The sequence below is a fragment of the Medicago sativa genome, chromosome 1 (assembly GCF_051527215.1).
Source record: "Medicago sativa cultivar Bolivia chromosome 1, Bolivia_mono, whole genome shotgun sequence".
In the NCBI taxonomy this organism is placed as follows: domain Eukaryota; kingdom Viridiplantae; phylum Streptophyta; class Magnoliopsida; order Fabales; family Fabaceae; genus Medicago; species Medicago sativa.
Genome location: NC_140749.1, coordinates 51,696,826 through 51,712,236, shown reverse-complemented (window position 1 = coordinate 51,712,236; position 15,411 = coordinate 51,696,826). Strand labels below are relative to the sequence as shown.

The 15,411-nt window shown below is 35.2% G+C and overlaps 1 protein-coding gene and 1 pseudogene across 1 annotated transcript; both read left to right on the top strand.

Annotated features, from left to right (window-relative positions):
* Positions 1–3,214: 3,214 nt before the first annotated feature.
* LOC146955202 (uncharacterized) lies at positions 3,215–5,227 on the top strand. The gene is made up of 2 exons (XM_085720591.1): positions 3,215–3,573; positions 4,359–5,227. Coding segments are annotated over exons 1-2 (870 nt in total). The 5' UTR covers positions 3,215–3,571; the 3' UTR covers position 5,227.
* Positions 5,228–13,167: 7,940 nt separating this feature from the next.
* Positions 13,168–15,160, top strand: LOC146955201 (uncharacterized; annotated as a pseudogene).
* Positions 15,161–15,411: the final 251 nt, after the last annotated feature.

The window sequence follows — 15,411 nt, the reverse complement described above, 5'->3', positions numbered from 1 at the left end:
ATTATTAAAAACTTTCCGATCTTTGGATAAATATGATCATAAATCATATAAAAATCATATATGAAACCACTGTATCATGCAAAGAAATAATAAAATTATGATCTCATATTCTCATATTAACTTAGATTCAGAAAATATTTATGTTTTGTAGTTTCGAAATTTGAAATGCCCGAAATAAATATTAATATTGGTAGTTTTGACATTGATACAAGAAGTCTGAAAATTAGAAATTTCTGGAGTAAAAAATAAGAGAAAAACTTTTTTATTTGTTAGACTTAAGAAAGTTTTGGGAAGTCTAAGATATTTGTCGGGTAGAAGTAAGAGATTGAGGTAAAATTCTCATTTTAAATAACTTGAATCTTGAAATGATCTTTTGCGGCGTGTCACAGTCTGCTCTTTTTTTGTTTTTGTTTTTGTTTTTGGGAGAGTATGCCCATATGATCTTAATGAGGTGCGGGGCTGTAATGGGATAACAAAAAATAGGTTGAAAATAGTTGTTCTGACTTTGAATCCTTCCTTATAACACATGGAAATTTTAAAAAAGCCCCCAGCGGTAGTTAACTAGTGTTGAGAGATCCGACAGCAGTTAACTGCTGCTGAGGCCAGTAGTAGTTAACTACCGCTACAACCGGTGGTTGTTAACTGTTGCGTTCTTGGTTCAATTTCCAGCAGCTCTCCTTCCATTTTTCCCCACATTTGAACATGTTTTGCACATACTTAAACAAAATTTTTCACTCTTTTCGTCCAATTTCAAATTCATCAATATAAAAGGTACGAAATAATTAACATGATAAAATTAAAAGAAATAATATAAAAGGTACGTACGTAAATGTCATAGAAATATCACAAGGTACGGATAATGTCATCATAATCAAAGTCAAAGTGTACATAAAAAAGCCTAATGATAATCAACCCTGCTGCCTACGATGTTTTTGCCCCCTGTGCTTCATGTCAATCTGATACGTAAGGGCCGGGTGACCAATACTACCAATCCGGATCATCTCCTGCACCAGCTCCTCTTTAGTCATCTCGGCCTGCACGGCCACAGCATTATCAGTCATCTGCACGACATCCCTGATGATCGTCAGTGTGTCAGGCATCTCTCTGGCATTCTCCTCCTTTATAATCTGCTCCACGTTCGCCGATCTAGAAGGAGATCCTTCATCAGGTGGGATAATCCGAGGGTGAGAGACTTTGGCATACCAAGCCATGTAGCCAGGCTCATGATGCCATGGTCTCTGATATCTCTGTCTCCAATCAGGGTAGAACCCCGCAACGGGGTCTATCAACAAAGTAGCCATCATCTCCTTAGGCATCTCATGGACATCTGACGGATGTCTAGGAATGTCCTGTATAAATCCAAACTGTCTCTTAACCCACTCAAGTAAATGACTGTACCCCCTCTCCTTCCTGCACATCAGCCATCCCAAGTAAGTGACAATAAGCTGAAAATGGTGTATCTCTCTATGATCATCATATGTAGACCACCTCACATCATCCACCTATAAGCGATCCAGGAGTAGGCGGTAATGGTGCACAACTGTATGCCCTCTGGTAGTAAGCCATCTCCCCGCACATCGTCTCTTCGGCTTCCAGCTCTTGTTAGGCTTCCTTGGGTACGGACCTGACAAATGCTCCAAAATCCATCCCTGCAAAAAAAAAAAAATAATATACAAAAATAAATATTCGAGTTAAATATTAAATAAATATAATACATTATAAAAACTTTACAAAAATATTTAAATATAATCCTAAATAAATGTAGTCGAACTTAGGAAAAAAAATTTAACATGATGATAAAAATTATAAAATAAATTCATAAATAAATGACGATAAATATTAAATTTATACCGTAAGAAGGGCCACACAACCAACCATCATCTTGTTATTCAGACAAACAAAATCATCAAAATAATCATATAGGTAATCTAAGGTCATCCCTCCCCATGACCACTTCCCAATCCCATGCAAGTCTGCCATACATTCAAGATATACGTACCAAGTCTATGTGTCTGTTTATTTTGTTAGTGAACAACGCACTACCAACGAGATATAAAAGAAAATTCATCACACACCAACTCCTCCTATCTCTCTCCAGCATCTCCTCCCTCGTTTGTGCGTCATGCAGCCGTCTAGCCTCTATCAGGTGCTCCTCATAAAGCCGCTTCAGTACGGGATAACTAATATGAGCATCATACTCAGTCTTTTCCTCACAATGAGCAGCAACATCTAACATGCCCAACAACCTGGTCATCTGTGTAATCCCATGTGCCTGATCGAGTACCGCGTCATGGTCCAGCATGCGGCCCTGAATAGGAAGGTGGAGGAGATTATACACATCGTCCAAAGTGATCGTACCATGGCATGAGTCACAGTCGAATACTAGGTGTATATCAAATCATGTAAGCCAGACGCCTCCACAGGATCCCAAAACCAATTCAAACCCTTCTCCGACAATGAAAGGTCTCTAACCTTTCTCCCTGAATTTATACACTTATACTCCCCATCATACCACATCTGAAAATCAAATGAATTAAGACATTATCACTGTAAATTTTAAAGAATTTTAATAATGTAAAGAATTTAAAGAATTTAAACATTTACACTAATTTTTTTTTTAAGAATTTAAACACTTACATTATGATGGTTCACCCAAAGAGGGATCGCCACGTGCCTCGCGTAGTCGGACAAAAATGCGTGGTCTCAGGACCTCTAGGAAAGGGAGGCCCTACAACAGGGCAGGGCGGTATCAACGGAGCACGAAGACGTCGTCGAGGCTCGACCTCAGGCTCATGCACAATATCATCTGCCACCTCCTCATCTTCTGCCTCCTCCTGCGGCTGATAAAACATAGCCTCCTCCTCCATCCGATCATATCCCTCAAATGCCCCCGCATACTCGGCATAGTTATGCGCTTATGGCAGATCAACCACCTGGGAGGAGTAATCCATCTGTGACTGTGAGCTATCTCCAACTAGCCTCGGGTCCCTGCACTTTCGAGTCTTTGGAACATACGTGTTTTGCTCCACCCTCTCCCTCTAAGCGCCAGCGGTAGTCGCCTGTTTACCTTTGCGCATCCTGGCCTCTCTAATAAACCGTTGCAGCTCATCCTCCTTCCCAGACATATCTGTGCATATAAAAAATAAAAAACCCTAAATAAATAGATGGAGAATATATTTAGGCATTTCCTCAAAACTATATACTTTAATGCAGTGGCGGAGCTACACCAGGACTGGGGTAGGCCATGGCCTACCCATTTATTCTGTGAAAATACCATAATACCCCTGAGGTAATTTTAATATTACTACATATGCCACTAGCCAACTACACTTACACTCCAAATTTTCCTGCAAAGTCCAAAACGTGAAAGTTGAAACTGGAAAGAAAAGAAACTGCTTTCTCTTCTCTGCATCTCTGCATCAATCTCTCTGCATCTACTCTCTCTACAAACCGTGAAACTGGAAAGAAAAGAAACTGCTCTCTTCTCTGCATCTTCTCTGCATCTACTCTCTCTGCATCAATCTCCAGAATCAAAGTTTCATTGGTCTCAATCTCTCTACAAACCCTAAAAATGTAAGTGTATCTCTGAATTTGATTCTTTATCTGTTAGTAATGATAGTGCTTCAATTTCTTTTTGTTTGTTAATGAATTTGATTTGATTTTTGATTTGGTTTTCAATTTCAATTTTTACATAACCCTAATCAAAACAAAAGGGGATTTTTAGTGTCACGGTTTTGCGGTTTATGCAGATGTTTGCTCTGTTAGTATTTAGCTTCTGATTGCTTTTTGTGTCTTTTAGTGTTAGTAAGCTTTGCTTTTGGTTTTGGGACATTTTCTTTTGTTGTTCTGTTGCAAATGAGCGTAGTTTTTCTGCAAGCTAAATTGGTTTTCCTTCTTTACTTTCATTCTAAAAGTCTGGTGTTGGTGTCATAGTTTCGGTGCTTGATATGAGTTGTTGTGTATCCATGATATTATCACCCATGAAAGCTTCTGATTAGTTGCAAAATTCTATAAAATTTGAATCTCCATCTCTATCTCTTACGGGTTTCCTGTGTTAGGCATGGCTGGTTCTATAAAATAAGGATTTTTTATTTTTTATTTCTTTAGCTTCCTTATGCAACAGATTCTGCAGCTATTTCTTAGTTATATAAACACTGTAGCTGCTATAATTTTGTTGTAGTAAACTATTTCACACCTGATTTGAAAGTAGCAAAGAGTAACTTATTTGTTACCTATATGAATTAATCATCTTATTTGTTACCTATATGAATTAATCATCTTATTTGTTATTAACCGTTTGTTGTGCAAATCTTTCTCACTGGCCAATGCTAATGAAAATGTACTTATATGTTGTGCAGGAAGAAGAAGATGAAGAATCAACAAATCCATTCATTTTACAAAAGGAAGGCCGATGATATTGTAAGAGATGAAGAAGTTATAATTTCTTCATCTGAACTTGAACAAGTTTGCGAGAATCGAAGAATTGAAGAAGATGAGCCTCGTCCTTCAAAGGTTAATAAAGTTAACCCGGAAGACATTGAGAATTCTTTAGAACGTGATCCTAGAAAGCGTATTCCAATTTGGCAATATCCACCGAATCAAAAGGATGCAATACGAAGAGCGTATCTAAAATGGGGTCCTTATCAAATGAAATTAGAAAACTATCCCTTGTCCGGTGAGCATAAACATCCAAGGCGGTTTCAAGACACTTGGTTCAGCTTGTTTCCTTCATGGCTAGAATATTCACCATCGGAAGATGCTGCATATTGCTTACAATGTTATCTCTTTAGCAAAAAACCAAGCGGACGTTACGAATCACAAGTATTCATTTCTACGGGTTTTAAAGCTTGGAAGAATGTTAGGAATGGAAAACAATGTTCCTTTCTTAAACACATAGGGAAGGATCCTTGCTCACCACATAACAATGCAATGAAAGATTGTCAAGACTTTTTGAATCAGGATGGGCATCTTAGGAATGTTATTGAAGTGCAAAGTTCGAGCCAAATTCTAAATAATAGACTATGTTTGAAGGCTTCAATTGACACTGTTCGTTGGTTAACACTTCAAGCTTGTGCTTTTAGGGGTCACTATGAAGGAAGTGAATCAAGAAATCAAGGTAATTTTCTTGAACTGTTAAAACTTTTAGCATCTTACAATGATGAAGTTGCAAAAGTTGTGTTGAAAAATGCTCCCGAAACTTTTATTTTGATGATTTATATATTTTAGTTTATTTTGATGGCGAGATGGCGGCCACCCCAAACTTTTTTGTCTGGCTCCGCCACTGCTTTAATGGTAAAACAACCTAAGACATGGAACATATTTACATATATTAAATGGAGACCATATATCATACTACCTTATTTAAATGGAGTATAAGATTAAGATTAAAGGGATTCTATAAGTGGATTCCATATTTACATATTTACATATATTATTAACTAATTACTAACTATTTTAGCAAGAAAGTTAGTACCTACAATAAGTGGAGATCAAACGAAATAGGAATTGCATTTAATTAACACTCATATATACATTATAAAGTTGAACCAATTTGCACAAAAATAACACAAAAAAGTAAGAATATCTCACTTAGGCATTTCATCAAACACCTTAAGTGCGTTCTAAATTAGGAGCACAATTAGTGTTATTTGAAAATCTAAACCACTACAGTGTACCTAAACCTACTCTAAACAACAATGCTAGCATAAACAATCCATTACAGGATCAAATTCTATCATAATTTACAATTTTTAAACCTAACCTATACACTAACATTTTGCTAAAATTATGAAAATACCACCCTAAACAACCTACATTGCATGTAAATAGGAAGAAAGGTACTTACTGGTGATTTACTTGAAGCAAATTGGAAGATTTTTGTGCAAATGAAGGTTTGGGTGAATTTGGATTAAAATTGGAAGTTGTTTTGCATGTGTTCTGTAACCTGAAACTGGAGTTTCTACGTTCTTAAGATACAGATCGCAATGACAGTTAACTACCACTGAGGCTAGCGGCAGTTAACTGCTGCCGGTTTGGCAAACGGTAGTTAACTACCGCTGGGGGCATTTTAGGAATTTCCATGTGTTATTAGGAAGATCTTGAAGTCAGAACAACAATTTTCAAATAGGTTAACTTGAATATCAAGACATTATATATATTAGTCATCTCCCTTATGCCTTGCTCGGTATCTACTTTTGAATCCAATGTAGAAAAGTTTAACTCAAACATGGCATATTAACATATCCCTATTAAGTGTGAGACTCTTTTTTTTTTCTTCTATTTTTTTTGTAGGCCCATGGCAGTCTACTTCTTTTTTCATTTTTTTCTTTTTGATAAATAAGTTCTACTGGTACCCCCACCTCAAACTTAGAATGTTTCTAATTCCTAAAAGAAACTCCAAACTTAGTTTTAAACCATACTCAGTTAAAATAATGACTTATTCTAACTCCAAGAGAAATAGTAAAAGGTAGCATATAAGGTTCATGACTTTGACATGATTCGTCACTTAGTAACAACAAAATTTTTTTGCATATGGAGGCTCAAAGTGGTTTCACAAAGGATAACAAGAATATAAAAGGGTGACTTGAAAGGCTCAAGGTACCAAAGAAAAACCGTCTCGTGTGTAATATCAAATGATCGATCGTCCGTAAAGAACGACCACAAATTCAAGAAAAACTAACATTCATATAAAACACTCATGATAGAAAAAATTCAAATAACTAATAACATAGAATGGTTTTGGAAATATTTGGCTCTAAATCTCACCGGTTATGCTATTCATTAAAGAGATGGAAAACCTATATGAGTACCTTCAGTAGTAAGCCCCAATGGTTATCGTGATTTTGAATGTAAAGGTAATCTAGCCTCCTCTATAAATGTTCTAAAATAATTCTCTAAGACTAAAACAAGATTAAGTATAAATGGAAAGGTTGTAAGTGCAATGCAAAAGAAATAAAATTTTATTAGATAATACTGAAAATTAGCAACGGAAAAAAGAAATGAAATTGATTAGTCAGGTAATCTCATCTCAGCAGGAAATAAAATGCAGGAAAAAAATGATGTGTTGCCTCTGGCCAGCGCGTGTTTAACGTCTTCTTCACGACAATCAATAGGTTGCCTCCAATTCAGCGCGTCTTTTATGTTCTGAGCTTGACAGATATGTCTAACTTGTTCCAGAGAGCCCCTGACCTTCAGGCTCATTGTCTTCTTCCAGCGAGAGTATATAGAATAAAATTAGTTGATGTTGATATTTTGGTTTTGTTGAAGGGGTAGAAAATTGTAACGCCCCGTTTTTTTAGCACCAAAAATTGGGTCTTTTTTTTTTTTTTTTAAAGAACGAAAAAAAAAGGGTTAAACCTTTTTAAACTCAAGTTTCCAAATGAACGTCATAGTTATATAGAGCTTTGTATGACAACTGATTAATTTACAAGACACGCTTACATCCCTACGCAGAGGGAAAGTTTCCTATCAAAAGTTTTATCTAAAATTGACAAGACTGAAAGTTTCCTATCAAAAGTTTTATCTAAAATTGACAAGACTACTAAACTGATCTTATTGTAAAAATAAAGAAATTGGGTATTCTTTACCCATGGTAGTATTATTTACAACGGTACAATTATGATGTAGAAAATTAGAGCATGTACAACTCTATAAAAACTCTAAACTGATCCTTAACTCTAAACTGGAATGACTTGGTTTGAGATCTACTGATGACCTCAAGCTTGACTTCCCAAACTGTTACTCCTCCAAATTCTTTGTCACTCCGGCTTAACGACTCCCTGTTTGGATGTGGGGCAAAGCTCGATCCACGAATTAATGTAGAGGGTCACAATCTAAAAACAACATAATTACATAAATACAACATGCATTGCATGTAGGCATGGTAAATGGCTTTAAAATAAACATTCAACATATAAACCATAACGATACATTTAGCCTAAAAATACAGACTCTACATGAGTGTGAAGCCTATCACAGGACATCACATGCAAATGATTTCGGAATTATTACCGCTCCGCAGAGGGTTGTGGCAACGCCACTAAGGAGATGAGTTTCAACTCATCTATCAGTCTTAAAGATCGACATTGGGATAAGGTGGTTTTAAAACGCACCCCGTGCCACCTCTCCGGTGTGCACCTCGTGACTCCTCTCTGGTGGCCACGTAACTATGAAATGCATGAGCATACGATTCCCCTTATATGCTAATGCAACAACTTACATATCTCAAAAGCATATGTAATATCAATAAAATGCTTTTTCATATATTCTTAATCATAATGTATAACATCATAAAATCATCAAGCATTTCCATTATTTTGAAAGTAAAGTACATCAACAGATCATAGTCAAATCGATAGCATATCATCCCCAATTGGGCAAAAATATTTACTCAAAATGTTTATTCACAAACAACACAAATATAAGCACATAAACCAACCACGCATTTAAGTAATTATAGTGTTTCGAGAGAGTGTCCTTACCTAAGCAAAAGCATTCCCTTTTATTTCTCTTAGTCATGAAAGACCCTCGAGAATCCGATAGCATTCACAAAGGTTATATACCCATTGTTTTCTCACCCCAATATAAACTCCAAGTAAATGTTTTTATTTTTCTTCTTACTCACTTCTCCAAACTCTCATTTTACTTTTAATGTTTACGACACCAACGCTCAAGGAAAGGGAAAAGAACACTAAAAGAGTATAGAGAGATGACCAGACTTGAGAGAGAGCAAGAAAATACGACTCGAACTTGAAAGAGAGCAAGAAAATAGGATTTGACAATTTTCTACTCAAGAGACCTTATCTTTAAAGATTAAGATTATGGTCAAGATTTATTACTATTACTTATTTTATTTCTTTTGATGAAAGTTAAAACTTTTACAACTTATCTTTTTCTAAAATTAGCCAACACACTTCAAAATAACTCTTGATTAAGAAAACTTGTCTAGCTTTAATTAAGGTTACCCTATTTGAACGAGTCTTGAATTATAATAATCTTAACGTTTTTGTCATTAAATTTTAAAGAAGAATTCGAGAGAATCTCACTTGTTAAGTTCAGTCATGTTAAATAATCTATTTTACACCAAAACTATGTTTCATTCCAAAGTCCATAACTTCAACTATCATGAGTTTATTAAATCAATTTAGAATATCTTTTTTTTTTGTTTCACACAACTCACATAGTCATATACTTAGTGAAGAAAAATCAAAGTCCAATATGTAGATATATTTCTTCTTGTTTTCTCTTAAAATACAATCAATTTTAGTAAGAACTAAATGAAGGGAAGAAGGACAAAAATAGAGTAAATATAAAGGAGGAAAAGACCTGTGTTCATAAACTAGAAAAAGAGAGTCAACAATAAAATGGTTTACGAAATACAAGTTCTTATCTTTTGAAGCAACAAAGATTTATTGATATCAACACCCAATACAAGAAGTGAAAAGAGTTGCAAAAAAACATACAACAATAGGTGTAAAAATACCAGCTAAAACGAGCAGAACAGCAGGGAGAAACACCAGCATGAGCAAAACCGCAAACTATAGCCGCCCACACCACCAAAACTGGTCGCAGGCCAACCACAAGTAGTAGTAGCAGGTACTCATGGTGAAGCAACACAAAGTAGGTACTATATTAGGATCAAGTTGTACTATTTTAAAATTTAACATGTAGTAAGATATTTATTTATTCTATTTTGTCTTGAATAAAATCCATGAATTAGGTGGTTGGCAAAATACATCATGTTCTTAATAGTTAAATTTAGTCAAAAAGTATAGCCTATGTTTAAACGTCATATACGTGTGGCCTTGGATACAATTTCTCTAACAATGATTAGTTGAAAAGTATAGAAGGTTTGGAAAAAACAACATGGCAAGTGAACTGAGAATGGCCGTGAAATGATAGGATCAAAAGGAATAAGAAACAAAATGGAAAGCTTAAAAGACCAATCTTTGAGATTGATTAGCTTTGTCTTTGGCTAGGGCTTGTGGTGTGTATATATATGAGGTGAAAATGTTTTGTACAAGATGATAAAAGTTTTAGAATTTAACCATAGATCAATAAATACAAGTTATAGCATATTATCAATAACAAAGAATGAAGAAAGAAATTGTGTATTTGAATTAGGTTGATGAAGGATAACTGTCAGAAGGATGAGAGGGATGACTACCCTCATTCCGTTTAGCAGCAGAGTGTTCAGAATAATGAACCGTCTGATGGGATGACGTTTAAATAGCTAAATGGCTGAGGGCAGAGACCTCTCATTGGCTTAGCTAAATGGTCCAACCCATTACAGTCCATTTAGAAAGAATAGCTCAATCACACATATTAACCAACTAATCAGTGCTTAATACAATAGACCATAATTTATATTATAACATTAACTTATAATAATTGATTATTGTCAATCCATAATTGATTAATTAAATAATTATTCCAACAATCTCCCACTTGGATGACAATACTCAATTACTAAAAGAATATAATATTTCCCTTGTCATAAAGAATTTAATTTTAAAATTATATGTATGGTCAAAGCACTAATCATTCAAAAGTGAAGTGACTTTTAATGCTGCAGAAATTGAATCCGATAGGGAAAACAAATCATACAGGTCAAAGACTCACTTTTCAAACAAATGATGAATTTGTAGTGACACATTTGAATTAAAAAGAATGTGTCATTAAAGAATGGCCCAAGCATTTTAAAAATGCTATAACAAACTCCCATTAACCCAAAATATCATAGCCTTAATCAAATCATTATGAGTTACAATACTCATTTATATAAGTCTGTGGTTAATGGTTCTGTCAATGAGTTTTCAATTCTATAAAAGTCATATATCCACCTAGGTATAAGAATAGTAATTACTTATAGGGATAGCCTATTAAGAGAGTGTAATTACATTTAATCAAAATCGATAAATGTTCTTTGACATTCAATTAATCCAAGTTTTAGCAAAACATGTGAAAATCCATAAGAAAATAGGAAATTCAAGAATCTCCGAAATGGATCAACATAGACACTTAGTTTAAAGAAAATAAAATATGGATTAATGTGGCCACTAAAATGTCTATAATGATCGAACATTTATGATTATCTCAGTTTATAAGTACTTCAAGAACACAATATCATACTCGATAGGAGTATTGATATTATACATTGTACTTATTATTTATTGAGTAATGATATTTTGACGTCCATTTGATGACAACTTTGTTGACAACCTTGTTTTTCTCACTTCTTATTGGTCAAAAACAATGGAGAGAGAAAAAGGAAAAGAGAGGATAACAACATCATGTGAGTATGAGAGAAAAAGTTGTCCAAAAGTTGTCAAAAAGTGGTTGTCAAAATATCATTTCTCTTATTTATTACCTCATAAAATGTGGAATGTTGGTAAAAGAGAAGTACAATATTTATTTGCATGCTAAGAGATTATTGTGCATATTCCAACAAAATTGACTTAAACATCCAATTATGATGCTTATTGAGATAAAAGGAATTTTAATATATATCTCAATATATTAGAATGAGACTATGTTTAAAGTCTCTTAAGCTATGCCATATTTTATATTGTGCACAAGAGTTAATGGCAATGACGAGAATAATAGTGTGTACACATTTCTCTTGATCTCACATATATATAAACAAGAGTGAGATTTCTCATTTGAGCTCATGTGTTGTGTACACACTCCCACTGATCCCACATATATATAAACAAGAGTGAGTGGGATTCTCATTAGTGATCACTAATATAAAATATTATAATAATGTAATATTCAACAGTGGGATACTTAATTACTAGTGCAAGATTATCAACATAAGTGGTTATATAATTTTAACCAATAGAGTTTCATGAACTCAACCACATATTTTGACAATGCCTATAGCAAAATTATTAACACAAGTGGTAACTTAATGATAGTATGAAACCCATGAATATATAATTTATCAATGGCAGATATTATCAAGAATTGAGTTTCGTAGTTAACCACATAGTCTGCATTTAGAATTAAGTAGAATGTAGATTTTCATTTAAGAATTTTATAACACAAGATCTCCTTTTCACAATTAAAATTCCAAAGAATTTTATAAATATAGTAACCTTTAGACAGAGTATGATATATATATATATATATATATATATATATATATATATATATATATATATATATATAAAGGGTTTATCATCATATGGGTGTGAGATAAGTCTTTATTATTATAAAATAGGATATGAGACTCTATTCACAATTTTAATAACTCACTCAAAACTCAAATGCTACAATTATACTTCCACACATTTGAGAAAATGTCAGGTTACACGCAGCAGAAATACACGCAGCGGAAATACACGAGAAAATGTCAGGTTAGCCTATAATTTTAAAGGTTATCATTAAATGCAGTCAAAGGGAGTTGACCTTATCATCGAAGAAATAGCAAAGTTAACTCTGAGGGTTTTATCGAAGTTGGGCTTGCTGGGAGCACGTGTTCCGGTTCGACGAACAAGACTTATCGAGAGATGGTTATTTTGGATAAGGACATCTCCGAAGTGCGTTCGAAATTCAAATTTAATAGATAAGACTTGTTAGTTTTCTATAGTTATAAGTTTGAATTTGAATTTAGGTAGTTATTTTCTATTTGTATAAATAGTAGTTTTTCTGATGAAAAAATGGTTCACAATTCAATCATACAAAAACTTACACTCAAATTATCCGTATGGAAGCGAGAAACGAGTCACAAGTTGCAATGTATGAATCTGTGTACCAATTTACATTCAATCAATGCAATTTACATTTGTCCTTTTAAAATGTCTTTACATTTTACTTGTTTCTTTTGAGCAATTCAAAGTTATTTTACTTAACAAACTTTGATTGGATTCAACTGGGTTGAGTTCGATTGTTTTTATCTTTTCTGTTTATTTAAATCTTTCAAGAACATTTACAATTTCCTAGAAACAACAAAAGCACAAATATGCTCCTAAGATTTACTGGTTGATCTTGCAAGTAACTACGTTTAAACCAGCGATTGTTTACCAAAAATCAGTGTAAACAAATTGGAACGCCCAGTGGGACCTTTTTGTGCCTTTGAAAATAGTTTAATAGCGAAATTTGTCTGATTTATATTGTTGATTTGTGTTGTGTATGCTCTTAAGGAGTAGAAAACAACTTCCTGAAATGGTACGTCCTCATCCCAATCCAGATACAGCGGCATCGAACACCGCTAGTTCATCAGGAACAACAACAACCAACCCGCCTGCATCACCTAGTGGTACGCAAGCAATCCCAATAAGTACCATGACACCCGTATTAGAGCCAGTCGAATCAATGATGGTCGCGCAAAAGAATCAGGCCACTCCAGCGGTCACATCGGCCGCAAGAACTACTCAAGGGGTTCCAGCATTTACATTGGCCGCCCAGACGTCGCAGGCCATCCTGAGTACGTCGAACCAAGGGTTCTTTTATCCTGGCACAAGCCGTCGACCTATGCAGTACGACATGCAAACTTCCTTGATGCAAGGATTACATACGAATCCATCCTTGTATTCCGAGAGTTTGAACGTATCGATTCCTCAACTGTTCGCTCCTAGGGTGAGCGTTCCGTTCACAACACCCCAGCAATCCTTAACCAATGCATCCATGATGGCCTTAAGGCAACAGATGGATGAAGCCAATCATGAAATGGCTAATATGGTGACACAACAGATGGGTGCAGTGATCAATCGTTTGATTCGAGACACGAATAATAGTTACCAGGCATTGTCTGCCCAGATGGAGCGGATAGCCGATTTCTTTGGCGCTCCTGCTGCACAAAGGCTTGTATATCGAAATCCGAACGTTGGCTCGGTAGAAATTCCTGCAGTTAGTCAGAATAATCAAGTGCCTGAAACTCAAACCCAACCAATAAGGTTACAACAACCGGTTCAGGAGGAACCAGAAAGAGTACCAATAGTGGTCAATAGGCACAAGACGCAGACCAAGTGGTCATGCAAGCCCGTCGAAACAATTATGAGGGCCATAATAACATAGCGAATGTGGTCGAAACTTTGTTGGCCCAGAAGGGTTTTAATATGGGTTTACATAGGCCAAAATTTGTGTCAACTTTATCTGAATATGTTTTGGAGACTGACTTACCAAGGAATTGGAAGGTCCCCAAATTTACTAAGTTTGCTGGGAAACCAATGAGTCAATAGTCGAACATATTGCTCAATATCTGATGGAGGCGGGTGAAATGGCAAACAATGAGAACTTGAAGTTAAAATATTTTCCAAGTTCTTTGACGAAAAATGCTTTTACTTGGTTCACTACGTTGCCTCCTCATTCCATTTACAGTTGGAATCAATTAGAAAAGGCCTTTCATGAACAATTTTACATGGGCCAGTCTAAAATCAGTTTGAAGGAATTGGCCAGTGTTCGTCGGAGAACACATGAATCAATCGACGATTATTTGAATAGATTCCGTCTTCTCAAGGCCAGATGCTTTACTTCAGTACCCGAACATGAATTGGTCGAAATGGCTGCTGGTGGTCTCGATTATTCTGTTCGAAAGAAATTGGATACCCAATATCTTAGAGACATGGCGCAATTGGCGGATAGAGTCCGACAGGTCGAAAGGCTTAAGGCTAAAAAGGCTCGGATGAATAAATTCCCTAAAAGGGAAAAGGTTGCCTACGTAGATGCAGGAGACAGTGATCCCAAATTCGATTGGGAATCCGATACTGTCGAAGAAAACGAGATTAACCTGGCAGAACTAAAAGATGGACCACCTTATACATGTAAATTGTTAAGGCCATCGAATGGAAAAAATCCAGAAGAGCCTAAAAATGACAAATACCCGCCTAAAACATATACTCTTGATGTTTCTAAATGTGAAGAGATTTTTGATCTTTTAGTTGCAGATGGCATAATTTTAGTGCCAAAAAATATGAAGCTTCCCCCTTTAGAACAAAGGAAGAAGCAGGGTTTTTGTAAATTTCATGGTTTCTTAGGCCATAACTTATCTCGTTGTACTCGTTTCAGGGACTCGGTGCAAAAAGCTCTCGATGAGGGAAGACTGAAATTTGGAGATAAAACCAAATAGCCAATGCAAATAGATGCAGACCCTATGAAGAAAGCAGACTCAGTGTACGCTGATGTGGTCGCCATAAACATGGTAGATGTTATACCCTAATTTTGGACCTAAAAATACTTGTTCAAAATTTCTTTTCATCTTTGATATTTGGCTATTATTCTTGAATAATTGCCAATTTGCTATTGTTTACGCTAACATTTTACTCTGCTTCATCTCTCAACTTAGCTTTACAAATCTTTTCAAATGTGTATTCGTCCATGTTTTCTTGCATTTCAAGTCATCCAAACATCTTTCTTGCATTTCAAGTCATTTAAGAGTGTCTCTGATCAATTTCATCTTTCACTGCATCT